The 25427-nt window shown below is 28.3% G+C and overlaps 1 protein-coding gene across 1 annotated transcript in view; it reads right to left on the bottom strand.

The window, feature by feature from the left end:
* LOC121116719 (zwei Ig domain protein zig-8) overlaps nt 1-25427 on the bottom strand; it is a 232638-nt gene that overhangs the window by 74044 nt on the left and 133167 nt on the right. The window contains exon 2 of the mRNA XM_040711017.2: nt 8430-8591. Coding sequence (XP_040566951.1) covers nt 8430-8487 — 58 coding nt within the window. The 5' untranslated portion in view covers nt 8488-8591. The remainder of the gene's footprint in view (nt 1-8429; nt 8592-25427) is intronic.

The following is a 25427-nucleotide window of genomic DNA, read 5'->3' as shown; positions in this document are numbered from 1 at the left end:
CTACTTAGGAGTTAAATAAGGTTGAAAAAAGCTGAGAAACAAAAAATTGATGTTTCCGATTACCATTTTAAAAAAACGGCGAAGGATAAATATATATCCAATTTTGAACAAATATAATTTTTAGGGTAAATCCAACAAATAATTTCCCTTGCGTTACAAAAAATAATGATGAAATTCATATTTATAAACGTTTCAAACGCTGATTTAAAAAATTTATGGCCTTATTTATAACAATTTATACGTTCCAAAATAAAAATAAAATTATTCAGGCAATAAATTTATAACTAAATGGTTTCTCTAATTTAAAATATTAAATATACTCAATTAGCTAGATAAATTCAAAAAAATCTTTATATTATTGCAATTTATAAACATGTTTGTTTATTATCAAAATACTTCCAACATTTAAAATTTAAATTGGTAATATTAAAATTTTTGAAACCAATTGGAAATAGTGTAAAAAGTAATATTTGAAAATACTTCAACTCCAACTTAAACACTATTTGTAAATAGATACTAGTATAAATAGCTAAATCCTTTTTGCATTTGATTTTTTTTTAGATAAGAGCCGATAGTAGTCATCACGTTAAATTAGATTAGCAGCAAACTGCTTGGAGTGAAAGGAAATATAAACAAATCCTACTGTGGATTTATCAAAGACATATAGGATATAATTATTTGTATGTTTATCCTTAATTCTACACCGACTCCAACAAGGTCTTACACTTATTATTCGTGATAAAAATTGTGTTTATTTTTGGAATGATAAACAAATGAAACAAAAATCATCATGTTTATCCTCTCAAATTTGAAGAATGTTTTCAACGAGAATAGCTAACCTGTAATGACGTTTCAATAGATCAGCTACCATTATCTGTGACATGGGAGGAAGGGAGAATGAAACAAACAAGGACATTAATAAGAATTACTTGGATGTCAATCCTAAATTATACTCAGAGTCCATCTAGGACTTACATGGAGAACTTTAAAAAAGATCTTTTATTAACACACAAAAATGTTCAATCAGGTTTTGAATATAGTAGGAATGTAGTAGGAAAATAAATTCACTACACAAGATTGAAATAATATATAGTTGAGGAAACATAAATATATTACCAATTCGAAAAAATCAGGCCAGCTCATAAAAATACACACACGGTTTGCATTACTATTTTTAACTTCCAAGCATAACCTCATTATTCTTTTGTTGGCTCATGCAGTAGTTATTACTTTATATTCGATATTCTGTCTCGAAGAATAAAATAATCAGGATACACCTATTGCAAATAAAAAGACTGTTCAGATTGTCGACTAAAATAACTGCTCCCACTTTATAGGAGATATTTTATACAGTTTTGTTGAGAATAGATACACGACAAACACTTTTACATACGCTCTTGACACCTTCGGCAAGAAGATATATGATCCATAAAAGAAATTCTAGATAAAGTACTACATATATAGTTCGTTTAAAAAGTGTATCGTTCAGATCTCCTTAAATGAAGCAATAATAATCAAAATAATATATTTTAAATAATTAAGATCAAACCTATTGATGAATATAAGAATATGAAAAAGATTTTATGTAATGTTAAACAAATATGCTCAAAGCTAATACTTTCCAAATAAAAAACGCAATCAATATCGTAATATAATACTATATTGATTATAACTTTCAAATTAAAAAAAAGTTGGGAATATAAAAAAGTTGAAACAGTTTTCAATTCAACTTTTTTATGAATTGTAAATGAAAAATAAAAGAATAAAACCAAGGATTGAAAATTGAACAAATAATTGATTAAAAAGAAAATTATTTATACTATTTTTTGACTTGGTACAAAGAGTGCAAAAAAAATAATATTAATTTTACTTTTTTGTTACGTGAAGTTAAAAGTTTCAGAATAAATGTTATCAATATTGCTTAAATGTTTTTTTTTGTTTCCTTCACTTTTTCTAAAAAAACGATATCATTTTTTTTTTCCAAGAACCATAACATTCTCTTGTATAAAAATTTTTGAGGGTTATAATTGGCCCCCTAGAGTCCTTACTTTCACCATTACGTAATTTCCCATGCTATTAATAGCTAATGTTTTACACTTTAACCCTATAATAACTTATAGGTTTATATGTGATTTTATAGTCTTTTTGATTTTAATCCTTGCACACTTCTTACAATAAGAATGGTCAACGCTGAGTAAAAACTACAGTTATACATATATATCTCCAGAAGTTGACAAAAAATATGAATATAAAGACTCGAATCAAGAGATATATGACGTAACATCTATAAAAGTAGATGCTGTGGACTCAATTAAATCATTTTATAATTACTAAAAATGAATGAAAAAAAAATACATACATTTGTACTTCCCAGACAAATTATCTTAGGATGAAAAAAATAACCTGCAAAATTTACGGATTCATCTATTTGAATTTTTGGTTTTGAAAGTTTGATGTTATTCTCCTAACATCGAACAAGGACTAATTTTACTCTATTTATAAGTTTTTCAGGGTTTGAAGGGAACAGGAATATGTAATCGACAATTTTCTTTACTCCTTTAAAACCTAAAAGCCGACTCTCAAACAAAACTCATCTCCGAAAGTGTTTATTACCATTGAAGCTCTACATTATCGAAAACTTCGGAAGGGTGCAAGGAATATGGTCAGATTGCAATACTTCTCATTGAGTTCAACATGACCATATTCTTTAGTGGCATCTAATTCAATGAAGTATTTTGATGTATATTGAATTGATGATGAGAGTTATATTGGAGATAGGATAGGAGAAATAAGGTGTTTGATGAATTTGTTTAAGCTGATGTAATCCACGACGAACTGTATATATCTATTTTGTTATAGAATGACCATAAAAGGACTACCACAATCAGAATGTAGGTCAATTGGTTCAATTATGACTGATGAAAGCATGAATTAGGATTTATTTTTGAGGAACATCATGGAATGCAAATGGAATGTTTTCTCCTGTAGTAACGTGCATGGAGCGAATATCGAAATTGACCTTCGAAGTAAATTCGAGTAAGAGGCCCCTTTATTGCCTTAAGATTTTCTGAAGATTGAAAAACAGAATCAAATTCACCAATTATGCTTTGTACTTCTCTTTTTCTATTTTGAAAAATGTATCCCCCGTCGCCGATACTGTCTTATGGATGATAGATTTCTTTGGAAAGCCTTGAATGGCATGAGGAAAAGATTTTGGTATAATCCTTTGTTTTGTAGACAATGCAAATAAATAATTAACTCATCTTGCATATTTGGAGTAACATATTACGTGATGTCTGTTTCTGAGGTTTCTCTAATTGTTATACTAAGACAGACGAAGCCTATGCATCTCAAACTTCAATTATTCGATGCTTTAATGGAGATAATTTTTGTTGAGTCGGTTTCGATGTTGTACTCCAATACTAAGTCGTGAGAAATAAGAGACTCAGTAGTTCCTGTATCAAGCAGACCTTTCATAGTAAAAGGTTGGCTTGACCTTGGATAAGTTTCACTCTCCAAATATAGAGTGACGTGATCAATGGATAAAGTTTTCACTCGGATAGTTGACGTTTATATTGGCTTGACGTTGATTTGCTCTGGAGGTTTAGGGTCATGTAAGCAAATTTTCCGTGAATGGCCCTTCTTTTTGTATTTTTTACACTTTTCATTTTTTGCAGGATATACAAAATATAGACCTGATGTATTTGACTTGCCACATCTATAGCATTAACGTTTAAGTTCTGGTGGATAATAATGTTTTTTGTTAGTGGTTGGTTTGGTTGTTGTCTTTGTCGATCTTCCTAAGTAGAAAAAGCTGCAACATCTGCTTGTTTTTCATTGTTTCCTCAATAGATGAAGTCAACTCCTAGGCCATGGGCTATCTGGATTAGCTTTTTATGTTATTTCTCACTTTGACGGAGAAATTGTATGCATAGACGGCTATTATTTGTACTTCTGATCAAGTATACAATAGTAAAAATAGTTTTCATCTATAGTACTGAGCTCTGCTGCTTGTCCCAGTAGTCTAAGAGGGAGATGCCAGTCTTAGAACTTTTCTCCTTTCTTTGATGACATTGAAAGAAGCCATTCCTTGCATTACGAGGGAAATGGCGTAATTTTTTAAAATTTTGTGTTCATCTAAATCTCTTCCGATGCCAATTATTGGAGTGTCGGGAGTTTTTGTAAATAATTGCAAACTTTGTTATTTTAAATCTATACAAATATTTAAATATTGCTGCTGCTCTGCTTTGCTCATTTTCCCCATCTTATTTGTGGAATAGTAGAGCTCGTAACTTGTTTGACATGATCTAAATTCCGCCAGTTTCGAGTCTTATGTGAGTCTTTCTAGTATGAAATAGTTATTTATCTTTGTAGTTTATAATTTTTGGACAAGACTTATTTAGGTTTTCTGGATTTTTTCTGGGATCAATAACCTAAATTTATCCACTGTTTCAAAGACCTCTTGAAGAATATTTTCCTCTTTTTCCCATTCTAATTCCTCGTTGAATCTCATCTCTATTTCTTATAAGGCATCCTCGACTATGGACATGCTGAATTGAATTTTCTTCACATTTTCTTGGTTATTTCCTCCAATTATAAGGACTCTACTCATCCCATCAATTTAGAAAGGGATGTAATTTGACGAGTTAGATTAGCCTTAATTAGTGGATGAATCACTGTATTGTGATTGCACCATGTGGAGTTATCAAATTACGACGTTTCCCCTGATGGACGATTCTATTGATACTGATATGAATGTATTCTATACAAAGGTACATTCTGATATTATATAAATACAGGTTTCAATCTTTCTATAAGATGACCTTACATTGACTTAATGTTTCTGCTGACTTAATACATAGCTCACGCGGGCCACAAGCCCTCTGCTATCTACAAGCTTCTTAACTATCCCAAGACCACGGTGTATCGGGTCTTCAATGCCTGGAAGGTTGAGGGGTAGGTCTGCCGCAAGGCCCACAACATGAGAAGTGACCGACTCAGCCCTCCCCGCTTCCTTGAAAGCCTTCGGAACTCCATCAAGGCTTCACCGGGGACTTCCTTGTCCAGGTTGGCCAAGAACTGTGGAGTGATCAAGCAGCTGGACTTCAAGACTGTGAATGAAAACCTGGGGTACAGGTCATACCTGAATGGCCAAACAATACATCCTGACGGCATCCATGAATGACCTGAAGAGCCATGGAGGAAGAATCATCTTCTTCTCCAACGAGGAGAACTGGACTGTCGAAAGAAGCTACAACGTCCAGAATGACAGGTGGCTTGCCAAGGAGAGAGAAAAGGTTCCTGCGGTCTTCACCACAAAGTTCCCGGCCTCTGCAATGACCCTGGGTGTCATCTGCAGCACCAGTGAGGTGATGCCTCCCTTTTTCTTCAATCCCAAGGAAAGAGTTAACGCGATAAGGTACTGCGAAATCATGGAGGAGTTAGTCATCCCCTGGATGAAGGATACGGCCGCTGGGAGGGAGTTCATATTCCAACAAGACTCAGTGCCCGCACACATGGCCATGAAGACCACTAACTTCTTTAACTCCCACGACATCACTTTCTGGAATCGCAACACCTGGCTCTCCAACTTTCCCGACCTCAATCAATGTGATTACTAAGGGAAGTTGGAGAGGGAGGTGTGCAAGGTCAGCCACAAGAGCATCGCAGCCCTTAAAGTGGGAGTGGAATGCTGTCGATTCTGCAAAAGTCATCAGGGCATGCAAATCCTTTAGGGGCAGAATGGAGAATATGGTGGCTGCTGAGGGAGGACATGTTGAATAAATTTATTGATTAATATCATGTCTAACTTTTTCATATTAACAAATACACTCCAAATTCTATTTTATCAAGCAGGTTGAATTTTAAAATAGTTCCAATTTATTGTGGACACCCTGTATACAGCTTTATATTAAATAATTAAAATCCCCTTTTCCCCAAATAACAAGAGCTACAAATCTATTTAACTTTGTGAGATCAACAGTAATTCTTATGTCTTCAATTTTCTAACCAACTACAACTATAGGGTTTCAACATTCGTTTGGCTTGTTTCCCGGTTGTGTAATAATATCTTTTTTACCATATCATCCAATTCTTTTTTGGTTACCTCTCTTTCTGAAAAAGTTATTGTTCTAGTATTATACAATTTATAAGGTATACCGTCTTCTTTTAATGTAATTTTTATTGGTTGGCATATTATCTTCTTCCATTGCTTATATCCTTAAATAATAACATCATCATATTTTACAATTAAACTCTGCCGTAACTTTTGAATCTCCTCTGGGGAAAAAATTCTACAACTGTCTTTCCAATCTTTATAGCATTTTTGCTTTATGAAGAAATTAGAATCTAATTGCACAGGGTCATCTTCAAGTTATATTTTCAATTATTTACAAGTCTTCCATAAGAGTAGCATTATCCAACATTTTTAGTAATAGTAATAGTTGATGTTAAGTCTAATCTTTCCTAATATCGTGAACAAACTCCCAGTTGCTTCACTAATACAATTAAGTTTAGATTCTTTAAGCATCTTTTGAATAACACTCATCCCTTAAAGGAATTGTTAATCGTTATGATCATTTCATATTCTGGTAACTTCCCATTGTGATTCCGTCTCTGTTTTTTTTGTATTTTGCATTTTTTAAAGTAATCTTTTTTCCTGCAAATTCTTGCGTACTTTAAGTTGCCATTTTTTTACAAATTTGCCATTGCTTTCCCCATGCTTCTATAATTTCTTTTTCCTCCCAATCTAAAGGCATTTTTCTTTTCTCATTCATATTGAACTCTTATCCTTTGTCTCATCAAATTTACGACTCTGACTCCGGTGTTTGACTATCTTTTTAATTGATATTTTGCTTACACTTTGGTCATTGTTTTTCGTAGTTTTTTCAGTTTTGCAAATATGGACGATTTTTTGAAGTGTGATTTCAATCTCTGGAATGATGATAAGTTTCATTCTTTTTTCTTCTTCCCAAAGCTCAACAATCAATTTTATTTTAATATTTTATGCTCGACACTCCTTTTTATTAAATTTACCATTTAATACTACACGACGAACATTTCTTTTTTGCACTTCTACGAAAGAATCTTCAAATGTCTATCCTATCATTAGAATTATGGAGAAAAACTTGACCTTATCTAAAATTATAATATATTGGGATTAAAGGAACTTTTGCATTTTATCCAAAACATCAGATACTTCTATCTTAGAGTCATCCAGTAATTCCATTGACAATTTTATCTTTTCTCTCTTATCTATATCAAAAATGACCTCAAATTTACCAATTGCTTTTCTTCAAGAAAATTTTCAACGCTTGCCAATTTCCTTTAGTCAAAGAAACATATCCTCCAATAAATATATTCCGTGAGATTTATGTCTCCCCGTAATAAGTCAGTCTGTTTAAAAGGAATTTTAGCAGAATTATATAAATCTTTAGCAACTCTTAAATTTTTTTATCTCTATATATAAACATTCCACTTGCTTGTGTAATTTTTTACTTTTCAATTGTAGTAATTCTTTTCAATTCAATAACGTCAATACTTTTTGTTCATATAGCAACTTTTGATAATTTATATACGGGGATCCCAAGGTGTTTGATACTCTCATATAATTTACCATTGTTTATACATGACTTTTATATATAAATTTTTTTTTCTTTATAAAAATAAACTTCTTAGCTCCTAGACCTTTCATATCTAAATTCGTATTCTCTTAAACTTTTTTTGATTAAACTCTATTCTCCCAAATATTCGAGAGCTTTTTTTTATATCCCTTCAACTATGTCATATTAAATAACAACTTTACCTGTTTATTATATATTTGCTAATACATTTACACTGATAATATTCAATATAGATGTCAGAATATTTATCATATGAGATTCTACACAACCTCATACATCATAATAGTACAATATATACATCTATTATACCAAATACATAACATTAAGACGTCACAAGATTGACACATAGATGTAGGAAATATTTTATTCAATAACCCATTTTCAGTTAATATCAATCTTTAAATGGCAGCTGTCAAAACTTCATGACAATATCTTGTTAAGTTATGAGTATGTGCGATAAATGTAAAGCTAGTTAGTAGTAAAGCTCGATATGAATAATAAAGAGGCGACGAATATGTCAGGTGGATAAATCTCCGTAATGCAAGACTATTTATAACCGTTATTATCAAACTTTATTATTTTTGTATGCTATATAGATTAAAAATTGCCAAAAAATTACCAAATTTATCTTCGAAACAAAATGAAGTACATTGTTTGTCCTTTTTTCCTTATTACACTCAAATATTTCTATTAGATTTATTAGATCGTAAAAAAAATGAATGTATGTACTGTATACAACAATAAACAATATAAATTTAGTCATTGTTTGTCATATCCAACATCTTAATATAAATTATGGCATCTTACCTAAGCATGTAGATTCTAGATTGATAGTGAAAAATATTACAGTCCATAACAGAGCCATTTTGATGTGAGTTGTAAACAATGCCCCAATGACGCTAAATCAGTTTAAATTTCATTTTTAAGAGTCTATAACGACGGTATAGCACTTTTGAAGTTTTAACTCTCCTGAAAACAAAAGTTAAAGATTAAAAATTATTTGTTCATCTTCATATATCAATGCTACATAGTTCATTTGTAACTGATTTAACGACAAGTGTGTATAATTAAATCTTAGTGTATCATATTAAAACAACAAAAAGGGAGTACATATTGCAAATATAAAATAATAAATATGACTATACTGTATAAGTTGTTTAGCAATGAGAGTGTGTCGCGAAAGGTCATCACTTCATATTAAAAGAGAAAAGAAAAATGGAGTGCAAACAATGTGGTACATTAAATCTGAACCTTTGAATTATAAACTTCAACAACATATAATTTATTAATTAACAATACTATTTCAGCAAAATTAATACGATTAATAGATGTGTTTTAGAGCTCTCATAGCTATTAATGTAGTTCTCCTTAGCGGCAATGATGTCATCATTGTTTGGGTAAACAATTTTGGGAGCCTAAACAACCAAGTTTTATAACAAAGAAAATCTTATTTAAATAACATGAAAAAATAGTAAGCTATTGGACGACATAATTGGAACAACAAGTCAATGACTTGAACTTTACTAGTTTTATTACTTATCTTACCTTAAAATATATGACATTACGTAACTGTTTAATCTAATTTCCATATTGTAGATAAAAGTTTACTGTTACAATGGAAAGAATAAGATATTTTCTCTAATTATACTAATTTTCAATTCCTATGTCGAACAAAAAAAATTGATATATTTTTATAATTTTTCACTAAATATCAATTTAGTTTAATTCAAATATCATTTTTTTATCATTGGTACAGAGTAGTATGAAATGCAATTATAAAAGTAATTCTTACAATTAAAGCTATTTGATGGATTATTCAAAATTATCAACTTTGTGCCCCAAATGGTGTTTTTTTCCAAATAATGATGCAATTTATGACATCAATGAAAAAACTCTATACTTAAACAAAAGTTTAACATATTTAAAACATACAAAATCATTTTTTATTTGTAAATAAATTTGTTTCCCATTCAAGTTATAATAAATTAGGAAACAGAAGATTTTAAATGTTTTATTTCAAGAAAGTTGAAAATATAACAATATTCCTAATGTTATTTTTAAAGTATATTTATAAAATGTAGGTATATATATATAATATTCATATTTGCTTATCCACTAAGCGAATCTATATATAAATTCTTATTATATAGATATATGCCTAAATACAAAAAAGTTGGATAAAAATGCACTTTCATAAATTGATAATCCTTTGCCAATTCAAAAGAAGAATGTTCGATGTTTTAGACACATTACTCATTAATAAAAAGAAAAGAAAATACCACTATTTAAATACATTTGTGTTCTGTGAGAAGACACATTTGCTTTTCAGTTGAGTTTTTGATTAATTTTACATTTAAATGATACTTTTAATATGTATTCAAGAATAACATAAAAATAAAATGGCTCGTATTAATAAATTAGAATATTTTTTAGGGATTTGGAATGTGATTCTGTTGTTATTCAATCATTTCGGTTAGTCACGTAACGTTGTTGCATTTTGTAAAAATTGAAAAGTGTAATTAATCCTTTCTTTTTTCGTTTTTTTAGTCTAGTTTTGTTTTAGATAGAGAGTTGTCACAAAACTTGTAGTAGCATATACAACTACATGTTACACCCTGCCCCTTCCCACAAAAAGTACCTTTATTTATAAAATTTTAAACTGAACTATTTTTGAAGGCTTTCTGGATGTTCTTTTGCAAGAGTCTCTTATAATGATGTGTTTTTTTAATATATTTATTAATTAAGAAACAATTGTCTGCATGAATGTATAAAATGAGTGATAAGTTTTATTGTGTATAGTGCTCTGTAATTAATTTTATCAAATACAAAAAAGACAACCATAGACCAATTTTTTACATGTTTAAAAAATAAATTTAGCTATATGTACAATATGTTCTCCATTACAAACAATTACAGCCTTTACATGCTAACGAACATATTCGCAGCTTTTGACGATAAAGGCCGTTTCCAAAGCGTACCACGCTGTCATGATGACAACTCAGAGAGAGTTTAAATTTGGATGAGAGTGGAGGCACACATTCTTCTCTATGTTACCTTCAACTGTAAATTTTAAGAATTACTGTTGCTTTAAAAGTTTAGGTTATTCTTGACTGTATGATACTTTAAATAACTTCTTGATGTTGTAAACAGTCTGTATCGGTATGACAACAGTCTTTGTAACTTTCTCGGCATGACATCGATATATATATATATATAAATGTCATCCTTTTTAAGTGTTGCTTTGATATTTTTAATCCAAGAAACATTGGCTAAAAACTTCAACTTGTTTATTTGTGTTTCAGTTGTTGTGGTTGCATAATGAAATCTCATCATTAAATTTAATTGGAATAAAATTTTAATTTTATAGTAACTACTAAAGGAATATTCAAATTAATGATAATAAACTGAGAAAAATGTATTGCACCTTTTTCACTAAGAAAAAAAAAGAAGGAGACATTCACTTACTTTAACAATTGTTAAATAGTAAATACGGAATATAATGATTGTTTTTTTTTACATATATACCTTCCCAAAATCAACAAAGATCCCTCATATGTTTTTTAACTTGTAGTGACAAATTGCCATTAATTTAATAATTTAGACTAAAATTATATCCTAAAATGCATTTAGGAACCAAAACAATTTATTGAATAAAATTTAAATGAATAATATAAAGATAATCCAACTTAATTAGTAGTAAAAAATAGAAATATTTAGTATACTGAAGAAGATTTAAATTGCAAATACATTTTTGTCCTCTTTTCAATAATCTTTTTTACATTGAATAATTTTCTCCCTTCTTCAATTTGGAGTTCTTTGGAGAAAAAAAAATATACTTTTCAATATTAGACTAATCATGAAAAAAAAAAAATATTTGTTGTGTATATTGTACAGCTCTATGAAAATTAAATATATTTATTTTGGAAATAAATACGTATATCCTATAAGTTTTTAAAACTATTTAACGGGTAATTTTTGTTAATTGGATCATAGTGAGGAAAATATTACAAATTTGTTCATTAATTAAGATGCTTACATAACGCATTAGCTGAAAAGCGTCAGGCTTATAAAGTAAACACGTTTTTTTGTTCAAAATTTGCTTTGTTTAAATTATTATTATTGTATTTGCTTTATGAATTGAGTCTCCAAAACAATATTTTAGCCATTACATATTTTAAACGGTATTTTTCCGATAAAAAAATACTGTAAAATTCAACCTCTAAATTTTTTGAACAAATATTTTGAAAGTAACAAAACTTCTGTAAATAACTCACAAACTAAAGAAAAGATTTTCATTCATTCTTTGACAATGCTGGCTTTTGAAAGTTGGTACACATGGAAAATTAGGGGAATAAAAATAAAATAGTGCCATCTATGTGTGGCACCCGGGACATTTTTTTCCTTGTCTTATATGTGGATGTTGTCTTTGATTATAATTGATTGAATTATTAGATAGTAAGTAATTTATTCATAAACTAAAATACTTATAAGGTTGTAAATTATTCTGATATTTTCCAAACAATAGATTAAACTCAACATTGTTTGTTGATTCATCATTAATTTTGATGAAAGGGAAATAATACAACCACATTGCAAATTCGAAAATAGAATTTTTATTTTGCAAGGGCTTTCTTCAAACGTTTTTATTATCTTCTTTTATAATAATTATATAAATAATTTTCAAAAAAATTGCACAACTTTTACTTCAAAAATAGTGATTAAAATTATTTAATGTACTCTATCAAATATTTTATTTTCATAATTTATTGTAACATTACATTTCTATGTAAATATATTTTAGCATTTTAAAGGCAAACTTTAAATTATAATTTATCTTTTAGTACATAAAATGTATTTACATATTTAATTTTGATCAAATTTCTTTTTTTGATCATCTATAAGAAAAGGCATCATTCATTTTAACAAACATATATATTTAGTGTTTTTTCAAGTTATTACTTTTCAAACAATAAAAAAACCCTGTTCATATAAATAATTATCATAAATATAATAAAAACTGATTTTAAAAAATTCAAGAAGGGCATTTCACTTTTCTCAATATGACTCAAAATTCCACAAACACTTTCACCCCAAATACTTAAATACTCTTTTAATATCTTACTTTTATATATATATATATATATTATATACATTAGTTTATGGGTTTTAAACTAATTTTTGAATTAATTATCGAGGTTCAAAAGAATTTAAGTAATTCTTTTAATCAAGTTTTAAATTTACTAAGACTATGACTTTGGAAAAAGAAGATGGAGGTAGGTAAAAATGTTACTAAGTATTATTAAATATGTATTTTTTATATTAGAATCGTAGATAAAATTTTTTAATATTGTAGCTATTTTTTTATATAATAAACCGAAACCAGGGTTTATTTTTTCCCCAGTTAACTAAGCACAACATAAAAATAATATCCAGGGACGGATATTTAATGTATATTAATGTGGCTAAACATCCCCATAGAAGTAAACGAGGGTTAAGATTGATTTTCATTTTGCATCAGTTGACTATCAATATTGTGTATTATTTCAATAAATGTGTAATTAGATAAAACTTTTGAATATATATATATTTTTTAAATGGAGAACTTTGGTTACTGCAATATATTTTTATGCAAATATAACTTTGTTTTTTATATATACTTTGGTACATATTTCTGTTTTTAAATAAAAGTCCAATAATGAAACACATGTTGCATAATGGCTTATATTTGAGGGCATATATCTTTAGATAACATAGTAGTACATAAAATGATACTTTGGCAAAATATGTTTTACATACGCAGATGATCATATTTATTACTACTGTGCAAAATAAAATTACTGTTAGATAAATATTTAAAGGTATATGTTTTCTAATAGAGTAGGACAAAATATGGCTTAAATGTGTCTAACAAAAAATTTGCACCAAACAAAAATTGCAAACTATAGCTCCAATATTATGATATATTTATTCATTTAAAAATTTAATTTGTATTTTTTTTTCTTGCATATTATAGTTCATTTTATAACTATAAGAGCCTTCAAAACCATATTTTTGGTGTTCTTTAGCAAAAGACTAAACTACCAAATTTAAAATAAAATACCTACTTTCACATTTACGTAAAGGAGTTTCATAGTAAGTAGTAATGTACAATTAGATTTGATGTCAATGGTCATTAAGCTCTTAATAAAATTTACTATTTACTTTGACATTTTCCTTATTGTATTATTTCTTGGTCTTTGATGCATTAATCTTCCCAACAGATTTTCATTCACATAATATTCCCTAAGGTCGATATAGTTTCTTATCTAATTTGGGTAGATTACATGTTGTTTTAGTTTTTCTGACATTCCTGAAAGGATGTTTTTGTGAAATCCAAGTTTCCTTTGTGTTATTCTTAGAGCGATCCAATAATAATGACGAAATATTTTTAAATTTATTTACACAAGTCTATTGTATTTTATCTAACTAATAAGCAATACATTATAAACTAACTTCATGGTCATCCCCATATTAATAATCACTCTATTGTCATGTACTTTGTGCTAGGAAGAGCGACGTTTAAGCATGTTTATTAAACTTCTTAAATCCCAGAACTTAGTTGATTTACTTTTTATGTTATTATTTATTTGTTGTTCATTATATGATACGCATTATATAAGCATTTTACTGATTCTTACATTTGGTTTGTTTTCAAAACTTTTAAAGGACATACTCTCGATATATCTATAAACTTTCCTAACAGTATTTAACTAAGGGGGGTTGCATAGAAATTAAGACACTCCTGTGAGAACTTGAGGTTGTTTTAATCGATTTTAATGCCCAAAATTACGAATTGTTGCTTGTTTTTAGCATTTTCCGTCCCTCTCACGATAAAAATGAGCCATGAAAGATATATTCGGATAATTATCTTCGTTCTTTTTTCAGGGCAAAATAACTCCTCCAAAGATTTCTCATAAATCAATGTGTCCAGGAACACAGTCTACCCCTTCCTCGACCGTGCAATTGTCATGTTGCGAGATGACGCTCCTGCTCAGACGACATACGCCACACAGAAGTTTAACTGTGAAAAAAAGGAACAGGCAGGACTTCTGACCTAAGTCCATTTGACAAATCTACATCCCTCATTGGAACCTGCTTGACTTTACGTTCCGGGTACACGTGGAGTCAAAGGCCTGCACCATTCGCTCGCAAACAATGTTGCCTTGATATTATGAGCATAATGTAATTTTTAAAATTGCTTACAACTTAATGAATATATAGTTTAAAGTCAACCAAAAAACATTTATTATACTCATATAAGGAAAAGTAGCAGAAAAGTTGAAAGCAAAAAAAGCATGATCTTATTTTTATAAAATTTTTGACAGATAATTAGAGCAGTTAATTTAAAAATAAGAAACTAAATATTAACGTAGCCACTTAAACAATTTTGAAGAATGTTTCGGACAAAAACAGCAATATTGTCATGACATTTTATTAATTTAGCTTCAAGCAGCTATAAGACAGAGGAAGTTATGACGAACCTCACTCCGTATTTAGCAATGTTGATCCTCAAATCTTTTCGGAGTTCAACAAGGACTTTCACTTATTAATCAACAACAAGTTTTTGTAATCACTTTTCATCTTTCACGCACTTGTGATGATTTTAACCTAATTTTTTCTTTCTTCAAGAATAAAAGTAGAATGATCAAACAGCTTTGATAAATCAAAATATCTTTTTTTTTTAATCTTCGAATTATATATTTTTGACCTTATGCTATAGTCCATACAAGTTTGTGAAAAATAAAAGTTGCTAAGGGTCAGGTAATTGTTGTAATAACCTTTGTCGCCTTTCAGCACTAATATTAATATTATTTTACAAAATATTTCCTTACTTTTAGCATTTGATCTCAATCAACTACTATTTTCCTATTCTTTCCTTTGTTTTGTTACGTTTCCAAGACAAAAAAAATGTGTTGACATAAATTGTATATATATATTTTGGTTCAAAAGAAGATGTATGTTTGTATTTTGAATCTTGGTATAAATATACAATAAACAAGTTTGTACGTGTAAAAGATATTTTATGTATAATCAGGGTATGCATATAATGATAAAGAAAAAATAAGCTTTAAGTCAAACAGTCAGAGCAACGACACACGATTTTTTTTTTTTTTTTTTGAGTAGGCTTACATCTCGTTCTTTACTACTCAATGTATTGTTACTTTCCTTTCTTTGATGTACATATATTATCAAAATTGAAAAGTATGTACTATGTAATATTGAAAATTAATATATATATCTACATCTGTAGTATTATGTTGAAATTTTATATAAAAGTATATACATTTTAAAGTATGTAAGTAATATAAGCCTATACACAACATTAACAAGGAAAGTACATATTAAATATGGACTTGTAATCCAAATCTTGCTCCTTAAAACACATAAGATGTCTTTAGATGTATGAGAATCAACGTGCGTAGTCTCAAAATGACGTGATGGTCTTTGCATCTATTTTCTTGTATAAGCTTATTGTAGGTGTTTTAGCTACTTAGGCTAAAAACCCAACTATGGTATGAGAGATAATAAAAAATCACTAAAAAATCACCCTAATTTCTAAATATTGCTTTTTAGAGAATACTTATCGCTGATTAATATAAAATCATGTGTTAATAATAGTTGTAATCACAATAGATCAATTATTTTCATAATAGATGGCTTTAGTAATGCGTATCCCTCCGTTAAATATGTTCGATTAATTTTAGAAATAAAAGATTACTTAACTCTTTGTTATGGGTCATTTATTTTAAAGCGTGGTTAGGAAATTGGCAAAAATAAATTAAAAAATAAACTGTATAATAATACTTCTTATTCCATTGAACCTACATTTTGAAGACAACTATTAGCATTCTCCTGAAATATTAAATGTATAGTTTTTTGTTATATTGATAATGCCTTATTTACGATTTATTCTTGGATTCAGCCATTTTAAATCAAGGTTTTGGCTAATTTAATTTATTGTGTAGCTTAAAAAGCATACACGTCGTTCGTTTGTTGTTCCTTTTGATTTATTAGAATGCCCTTCTATCTCGATGTTTTATATTAGTTCTGATATTTTTATTATTGAAATAGATATGTACGAGTGCAAAAAAAAAGATAATAAAGAAAAATGTGGAGTGAAATTTGAAAGGTGCCACTATTGAAATCGATCAATTATGTTTATTATATAATTGAATACATTCTATATTTAGGGTCTATTTTTACTGAGTTAAGAAAATGATGTTCAGTAACGGAGGGTTAAATAAATGATAAACAGTTGAACAATTTCATATATTTTTGTGTAGATATTTTTTAAACTATTCCATCAATTTTTGCTCTCGTAAAATATTGAATTTATTTTTTTGATAATATTATTGTATGAAATATGTATTACTTTATGTAAATTTTTGCAATCAAATTAGTAACCTTAAGATTGCATGTATGATTCACATTTTTTGATAGATCAACTGGTTCCAGAAGTTTGAATATACAGTCTGTAATTAACTGATATAAGTAAAATTAAGGATGGATATTGGAGAAGTGTATGCATATGGGCTTCCTAGAAACAGTGTGGGATTTGTTTTTATTTTACATCCTAATATAGTTTTTTACACCTTATCTAATAAAACAGCATTACAACTAAGCTGCTTTTCTGCCAAACATTTTAAAAAAATTTGAGCCTCCATACCATTTTTTGGTTTCTTTTCCTTAGCATTTTGTGAAGTCATATTTGCTAAAACTCTACTCAAAAGACACAAATAGTTTAAATATTTTGTAATTAAATGCATTCTATGGTCCTATCTGATTAATAATAGATTTAGGGCATAAATCTCCAGACTTATCCAAAAAAAAAAAAAGAGCTAGAAGTTTTTAATGTGATCTTGGAAGAATTTATAAGTAAATAAATCATAATATATAAATAGAAAGGATTATTTAATTAGGTTGTGGATACGTATTCTTAGTTCATAAAGTCAATTTTAGTATTTATTTCATTTCCTCGGAAACTGTAATAAACATGATTTACATCTTTAAAATAGATTGTTTTTTTAAATAACAACAGATAGACCATCTCTCTTCCCAAAGTATTCACATTAGAACGGAAGTAGTCATCAGATAAAATAGAGGAAAAAAACTTGCATCATATTTCCTGTAGATACACATTTTACAGGAACATAAATTGATATATATTTTATTCTATTATTTGGTTAAATTACACAATTTGACTTATGAATGAAATTGACTTATATGTACATATGTGATATATTTAAAAAAAATGATGTTAAGATTATTTATCCCAAAAATGAGCTTAAATATTTGCATGTACATTGACTAACTAACCTTTATCTGTATTTATAATTTATTTTGAGTCATTGTTTGTGTGCATTTCAAATTGCAATTAAAGTTACAAAGATTTGTGATAACATTATGGGATTCTAATATCTTATTTGAGCTAACTAAAATTTTATAAATAAACTAAGGGCTTCAACTATAGTTAACAATTGTAGATATATCAATTTGTATCATAAATTTGAATATAAAGTCTCTATTTGACTGATATAATTCGATAAAATATTGGATTCTTAATGACTTAAAAAAATGGAAAATCCTTATATATTTTATTTTTGTGTTCGAGTTGACACACTACAAATATAATTTTTCACATTAAGTTAACTATTCACTATTATTAGAAGTGAACAATTTCAATTAAATTTTTTGATTTATTTTGGTCATGACCTATAAAGACATTGCCTTCTTCATATATATGAAAATGATGGATTGTAGAGGGCACTTTAAAATTTGAAACTTTTTTCACAGGGTGACAACGGGGACACAACTGATTTAAGTCCCTTATTAAGCACTACTAAAACAGATGTGGGAACATGGACTCGAGACATGTAGCTCGACTAAGGCATAAGTTCATATTCTAAACACTTTATCTCACAATCAAAGGCTTGAAAATAGACTTGGACTCAATTATCCAACAATTTTATACCAAACTCAATTAAATGACTTTAAAAAAACTCAAAATTATTTGACGCAATGTTTTGTTCCTGCTTTGATTTTCTCAGACTTGGTCACAATTCCTTCAAGTTCTTGTTTTGGTAAATGATTTTTATGAAAAAATCAGTATTTTTGAAGCATATTATGTTGTTCAAAAAATATATATATTGAGACATTAAGCAATACATAAATCAAAATTCGTCTTTGGTTTATCCTTCAGAAGTATCAAATTCATCATCAGCCTCATTGAGAGAATCATCACAGTCATGGGATTCTTTCTTGTTCCTGTTGTTCATTCGATCTTTCATTTCTTGAATCTTATTAGAAGTGTTCTCCATTTAAAATTCTAGGAGTCTTTCTGCTGTACGGTTTCTATAAACTTCTTATCTTTCTTCTTTTTTTTTTTTTTTGCAATGCAAGTAGACCTTTTTTTCAATACAGAAATACAAATTTTTAAAAACTCAACATTCACTATTTTATAAATACATAGGTACATACAAGATTAAATAGTTAATATATATGGAAAGCATTAATAAAGTTTGATGCAATTGAACCAAATAAAACGCAAGCCAAATGATCCATTTATTTTTTCTTAAATATTTTCAATCCGATAAAATTAAAAGATAATTAATAATAAAAAGATAAACCTATAATTTTTCAAAGATTTTTGTTAGATTATGTCCAATTTGAAGCTGAAGACTGTTTCGACCACCCTCTTTGAATTTTGTTAAGTTTTATGGAATAAAGATTCGTAAAGAGTTGAAACTAAATTTCACTTGAATGTATCACTTTAACTAGGATTAGGAGCTTTCAGGGACCTGGAATCTTTCTTCTTTGAATTATATATATATGCAGCAAAGAGTGTGGTCTCTGATAATGAAATAAATGTCATTGAGCTTGATTTCATTATCAGAGACCACACATGAGTTCCGAAGGTGTAAGTAATTTATAAGGATTTACTAGGTATCTTTTTATGTTTTTGTCTTAATGATTAATAACTGAGAAGGGTATAAAGCAAGATGAGTATGTGATTTGGTCTTCTTTGGAGAGCCAAAGGGAATAATATGTTCATTTTAAGAATAATTTATCTATCAGCAAGTCTTTAAATGAATCATGTAAGAGAACAAATCTTTGAGTACAATACCATTTTATTTACATCTAATCTTAAACACAAATATTTTACGGAATTGAATGTGAGACTGTAAGCAAATACATAATACAATGATTCAAATATTATAAACACTTTTTTTAAATATTATAATATCTAAATTTACGTTATTTGAGCATACTGCTATGCACTTTTGGCCATTTATTATGTCATATTCGTAGGGAAAGGTACTCATTAAGATATCATCATCCTGCAGCAATATATATATATAGAGTAATGAAAGTCGTATGTATTTTGGATATGTTAAAAAATCAAAAAACAATAATGTAACCCTTACAATTAAAATACTGTTTTATAGGAGAGCAGCTTATCTGTCATGACGTCTCATTCAATCAGTTACAATTACTTGTGCCAACGGAGGAGGGGGAGAAAGAAATACACTTGGACATTGACCACAGATAATTCGATGTCGATCTTCTACAATGAGTCCAACAACGACATTCAATTATAACTTTGCAAAAAATCCTCATTGTTACTTTCCGTATTTTATGAGCACACACGAATGTTCACTCAAGTTTTTGAATATAATTTAATGTAATAGGAAGGAAATTCACTGCGCAGGAGTTAAATAATAATTATTACAACAATGGAAGGAGGAGAAAATGTATTCTTAAGATTACCATACAATAAAATGTGCCGGCTAAAAAATACAAACTGTTTATATCACTAAAATTTATAGTGCTCTTTATTCCAAATGAAAATAATTCATAGGTAAAAGCTTCTGTTTTTTTAAATACCTTACTTAAAATGCTGAGAGACATTTCCTGGTCATTAACAACATAGTGAAACTATAAAAATTATACCAAAAATGATTTATGATTTATTTTTTAACATTTTATTTTGAAGCTTGAGTTTCATAATAAAGGTACAAGTTAGGTCGGAGGGGGGAGTAGGACATTATTCCTTCTATTTAATATTTATTGAATTGTTTACAAAATTATCATGCATACAGTACACACAAAAAAAAGGGAGGGGGGTATTAGCTATTTTGGTTTGATAGTTGTCATGTAAACAATCGTTGTCTATGTATTACTTTGTTATTTGTTTTAAAATCAGAATGCAGCTACAAAGAGTTTAGATGCAATCAATCATAGTTCTTATGCCTTTGAATGTCTAGAAAAACACTAATCGATTAAAGGAGAGTACGTTCAGTGAGTTTGTGTACCTTAAATCATGGATTATTTATTTATAAGCATAATTTAAAAAAATAGATCAATATAAAAAAGCTATTTGGCTAAATTTTATTATAAAATGTACTTTTGTGCCATTATTGGGTTTACTTTCACTATATTTTATTAAAAAGTGGTGGAAGTGTCCAAAATCACCTAAACAGTCGAGTGGTAGCATATACTCCATCATTTTTTTTCTTCATAAAAGCTACAATTTTTTTAAATATTTAAATGCTCAGCTGTATAGATAATAGACTGATTTTTATAAACTTTGAATATGTAACTTATATAAGTAATGTAATAAAGTAATCATTTTAATTTTCTTAGATGACACATTAATTAATTTATTATTTGTAATATTTTTATTTAACAATGGTCGATTGACAATGGTCGGTAATTAAACACTAATAGTGGTTAAATTTTTTGCTGAACATTTGAACTTTCAATATCCATCAGTAAAATTTAAATTTTATATTATTTGAAACGTTTACTCAAAACACAAATGGAGCCAAGTTCTTTTTGGTTTCCTTTTTACTGGGATTTGTGTCTGTTTATGTTGAGGGGAAATATTAATACCTTGGAAACAAATATTATGATGGGGTTACCAATGAACCAATGGCAATAACCTATTGAAAACCAAAAAATACGTTGCGCTCCTTTAAACACCTAGGCATTTATTGCTAATTAGTTTAAATGATGATAAATCAATTCATCAAGCAAACTTAAAAGTAATGGTTTTGTCCTTTGCTGCTAGATATTCTGATTTTTCTTTAAAAATACCAAGGATGGGTGGTGTAGTCGTCAAATACCAATTGTCATATTCAGCTAGATACATGACTTGAATAAATATAATTGTTAATAGGTATGAATACTTTTATCGAGTGAGACTAATGGCTTAATTTTAATATTTAAAAATATTTAGTATATGCCTAATACATTGTACATTGGATGGAAATAAAATGTTATTTATTGCTAATAAGTTTAAATGTTGATAAACCAATACATCAAGCAAACTAATAAACAATAGTTTTGTCCTATGCTGCTAAATATTCTGATTTTTCTTTAAAATACCAAGGATGGGTGGTAATTCCTTGGATAATCCTTTTGACATCGTCAAATACAAATTGTTATATTCAACTAGATAAATAACTTGAATAAACAGAATTGATAAGTGGTATGAATACTTTCGTTAGGTGAGACTGATGGAATAATTACAATATTTGAAATTATTTAGTATGTGCTTATTCCTAAAATTTTGTATTCGTTTTAATAAAATGTTTAATAGTTTTTAAGTGTAACAGGATGGAAACAAAATGTAAACTGTTAATTAATGTACATTTTTTCATACAAGTAGGATGATTTATTGATTATTTATTAAAATTCTGGTTCAATTACTCTTTGCGCATAAAAAAATTTCAATAAATATTTTATCATCTCATCCTCGTGAGTGAACAAGAACCCAAAATGCATCGTATCTCGGATCTCCTAGATGTAGAAGATACATCACAAGTATTATGGCTAAAATATGTCTTCTACGGTAGATTAGAATCTACTATTTGTGTCCCTTCGAAGAACATATCTCCAAACCCAAATGTGGACTCCCTGAAGATTGTCATAGTGGGTGTGTGGAACAGCTTGTTTGTAAATTGCGCATTTATTTCTTGCAAGGTGACGTGTTAAGACTGTATTGATGCAGTAGGTGGCCATATAGAGTAATCAAGTTTGCAAAGGCCTTGTTTATAAGCCCTTACAATTATGATTGATATTACTCTAACTCTATTCAAATGGCAACTTAACTTTCAACTTGGTTAAACTTGAAAATATATATATTCAAAAGATGATTAATGCTTATTTAACTCATCCTTCCTGACATGTGCTAACATCTTTATTTTTTTAACGCCACTCTCTTATATATGTTTACAGTATGAAGGAACATAAGTGTATGTAAGTATTACTTAAGAGTTTTTTCATCCATTTTTAAGTGTAATCCTTAATTTTGTTTGAAAGAACTGAGGAAAAAAGGACCCTCATATGAGCAAATCCATATATATAGTTAAAAGCATTCTCCAAATATTTTAGTAAGCTACAATAGTTGCTAATCCTTAGACTAGTTATGTTCTTGAAAGACAATAGTTATATGTATATACTTAGTACTAAAACATTATCACAAGAAATTAAAGTACTTTTATTATAGCGTAAAAAAATCTACTTTTTATTCTGAGAATATAGTATTAAAGCGGGACACAGTTCTTAAAAATATTTGGTGAATACAAGAAAAAACATATATAAATATTTGCGTTATAATGAAACATTAGAGTTAAAGTCTGTATGTAAATTTCTTATTTGTACATTGCATTTATAATCAGCAAGCTGATTTGAATTTGGGGATATGTGTCCATGTGCCATTATTTTCTTCCTAATTATTGTAAAGCATTTTACATACGTGGCTTAATATATGCTTTACTTTTACCACGAATAATAATTATTTCCATATTTACGGACATATTATAATAATCTTTCTAAAGTGTGATATAAGGTTTATTCATTAGTTTTTCATAAGGTTTTTCATATTTCTATTTTTATCATTAAATATGCAATGTTTACATGAAATATGAGCTTAAAATATTTAAAAGAAAAGCTTGAATCTAAAAGTATACGTACATTGTGACATTTTAGCTAGAAATTCATGGTTAGTGTTGTGCAAGTACTTATGTATTAGGTCCAGTACAGTTTTATGCCTAGTACAGTAAGTTCTTGGGTACATTTCCTCGAATTGTCAGTACTAAAACTAAGTTATAACAAGAAAAATACAGTTGAGTGATGTCATCAAATGCCAAACTATATAAAAAGTTAGGACTGATAAGCAGGACTCAACTGGGTCGGAAAGAGACTGAACGGGAAGGGACTGCGATCGTCAGTCCTAAATAAGGTCTGACACAACAATAGAAGTGATTCTTCTATAAATTAAAGAAAAATAGTTATTTTCTTACACAAATTGAATACAAAATTCTAAGTGCAGCGTTAATTTACAGTGATTAAAGAAAGTTAACAAATGACAACAAAACCTATGTTTTTTCCCACAATTAAAAAAAAGAGGACATGTAAATTAAGCCTGAATGTTTTATTGATAAATACATATATTATTTATATTGTAAGAGGATATGTTTTTTTAAAATTACATTTTACTTATATAAATAACAAAAAATGACTCATTGTCCGAAAAAAATACTTCATGAAAGTGTTTTGTCTTTAAAATCTGAAAGTCTAGAAAGAATATGATTTTGATGTTTTTTATTAAGTTATGTGTAACTAATATTAATATATATTATCAAAAAAGTAACTATAAAAACAGCTCAAAATATTTGCTATACATATATTAGGAGTTACTTTTTTGATAATATATTATGAGTAATATTAGATAAATTATAGCAATGTTGTACATATATTGTTAAACTTTTATTTTTTAGTGTCCTTTACTAAATCTTCATTAGGAAGGAAATGTGTCCCGAAGTACCCATATCTTAATTTGATAGATTATTAATATTGGGCTACGTTGAATCCAAAACAAATTCAATAAATCAGGCCATCTAGGACTCTCTGATTGCCTTCATCAAGGAAACAACGACCTACATTCCAAGCGACTACCTCGTCAAAGACTGTTCCTCCTTTCGGGCGAGGATCAAAGCCATTCTTGATGTTGGAGGCCTATACATCAATTGTACTATTCAAACCTATTTTCAAGTAAATCCACCAAAAAATGTGACCATAGTCATAATTTAAAGATTCTTAAAAAGGAGCTGATTATATTTTAATACCCTGTATAGTCAAATGTTGTAAGCCTTTATATAATTGGAAATATTGATCTACATATATCGAGAAATAATATCGATCTATTAATTTTCATTAAATCCATCAATTACAAATGAATAGTATATTTTGAATATGAGTTGGACATGTATAATACATAATAACAGGGCAAATAATGTTAATGCTAATAAATTATGTCTTAGTAAATTATTAAAAATAACCCAGCAAATTATGTTTGTATAATTATGTACATGTCATTATTAAACAAATTCGATAATTTACTATAAATATATATATAATATTGTAATAGTTTTTTTTACATTAAAAAACCCTTTGTATAAGAAATTGTACAGATCTTATATTTAGAATAGAGAGATGAGCACATTGAGGAGTTAAAATTACCACAACTTCTTACATTATAGAATTTGCTTATGAAAATTATATCTTGTATAAAAAAAAAATTCTAGTTAAGTAAAGGAGTACATTTTCCTTTACCACTTAAATTTTGCATAGAGGAAACTAAATACAGTAAAAAAAAGCGTGTCCTAGCTAATAATGAATAAAACTTTCGATATAAAATATTGACTTAATAAATATTTTGCCGATTTATTTTCCTAATATCAACCGTTAAGCCAATAAAAT

The sequence above is a fragment of the Lepeophtheirus salmonis genome, chromosome 4 (genome assembly GCF_016086655.4).
Source record: "Lepeophtheirus salmonis chromosome 4, UVic_Lsal_1.4, whole genome shotgun sequence".
NCBI lineage: Eukaryota > Metazoa > Arthropoda > Copepoda > Siphonostomatoida > Caligidae > Lepeophtheirus > Lepeophtheirus salmonis.
Note: the sequence above shows the minus strand (reverse complement) of the source record. Positions and strands in the feature narration are given on the sequence as shown.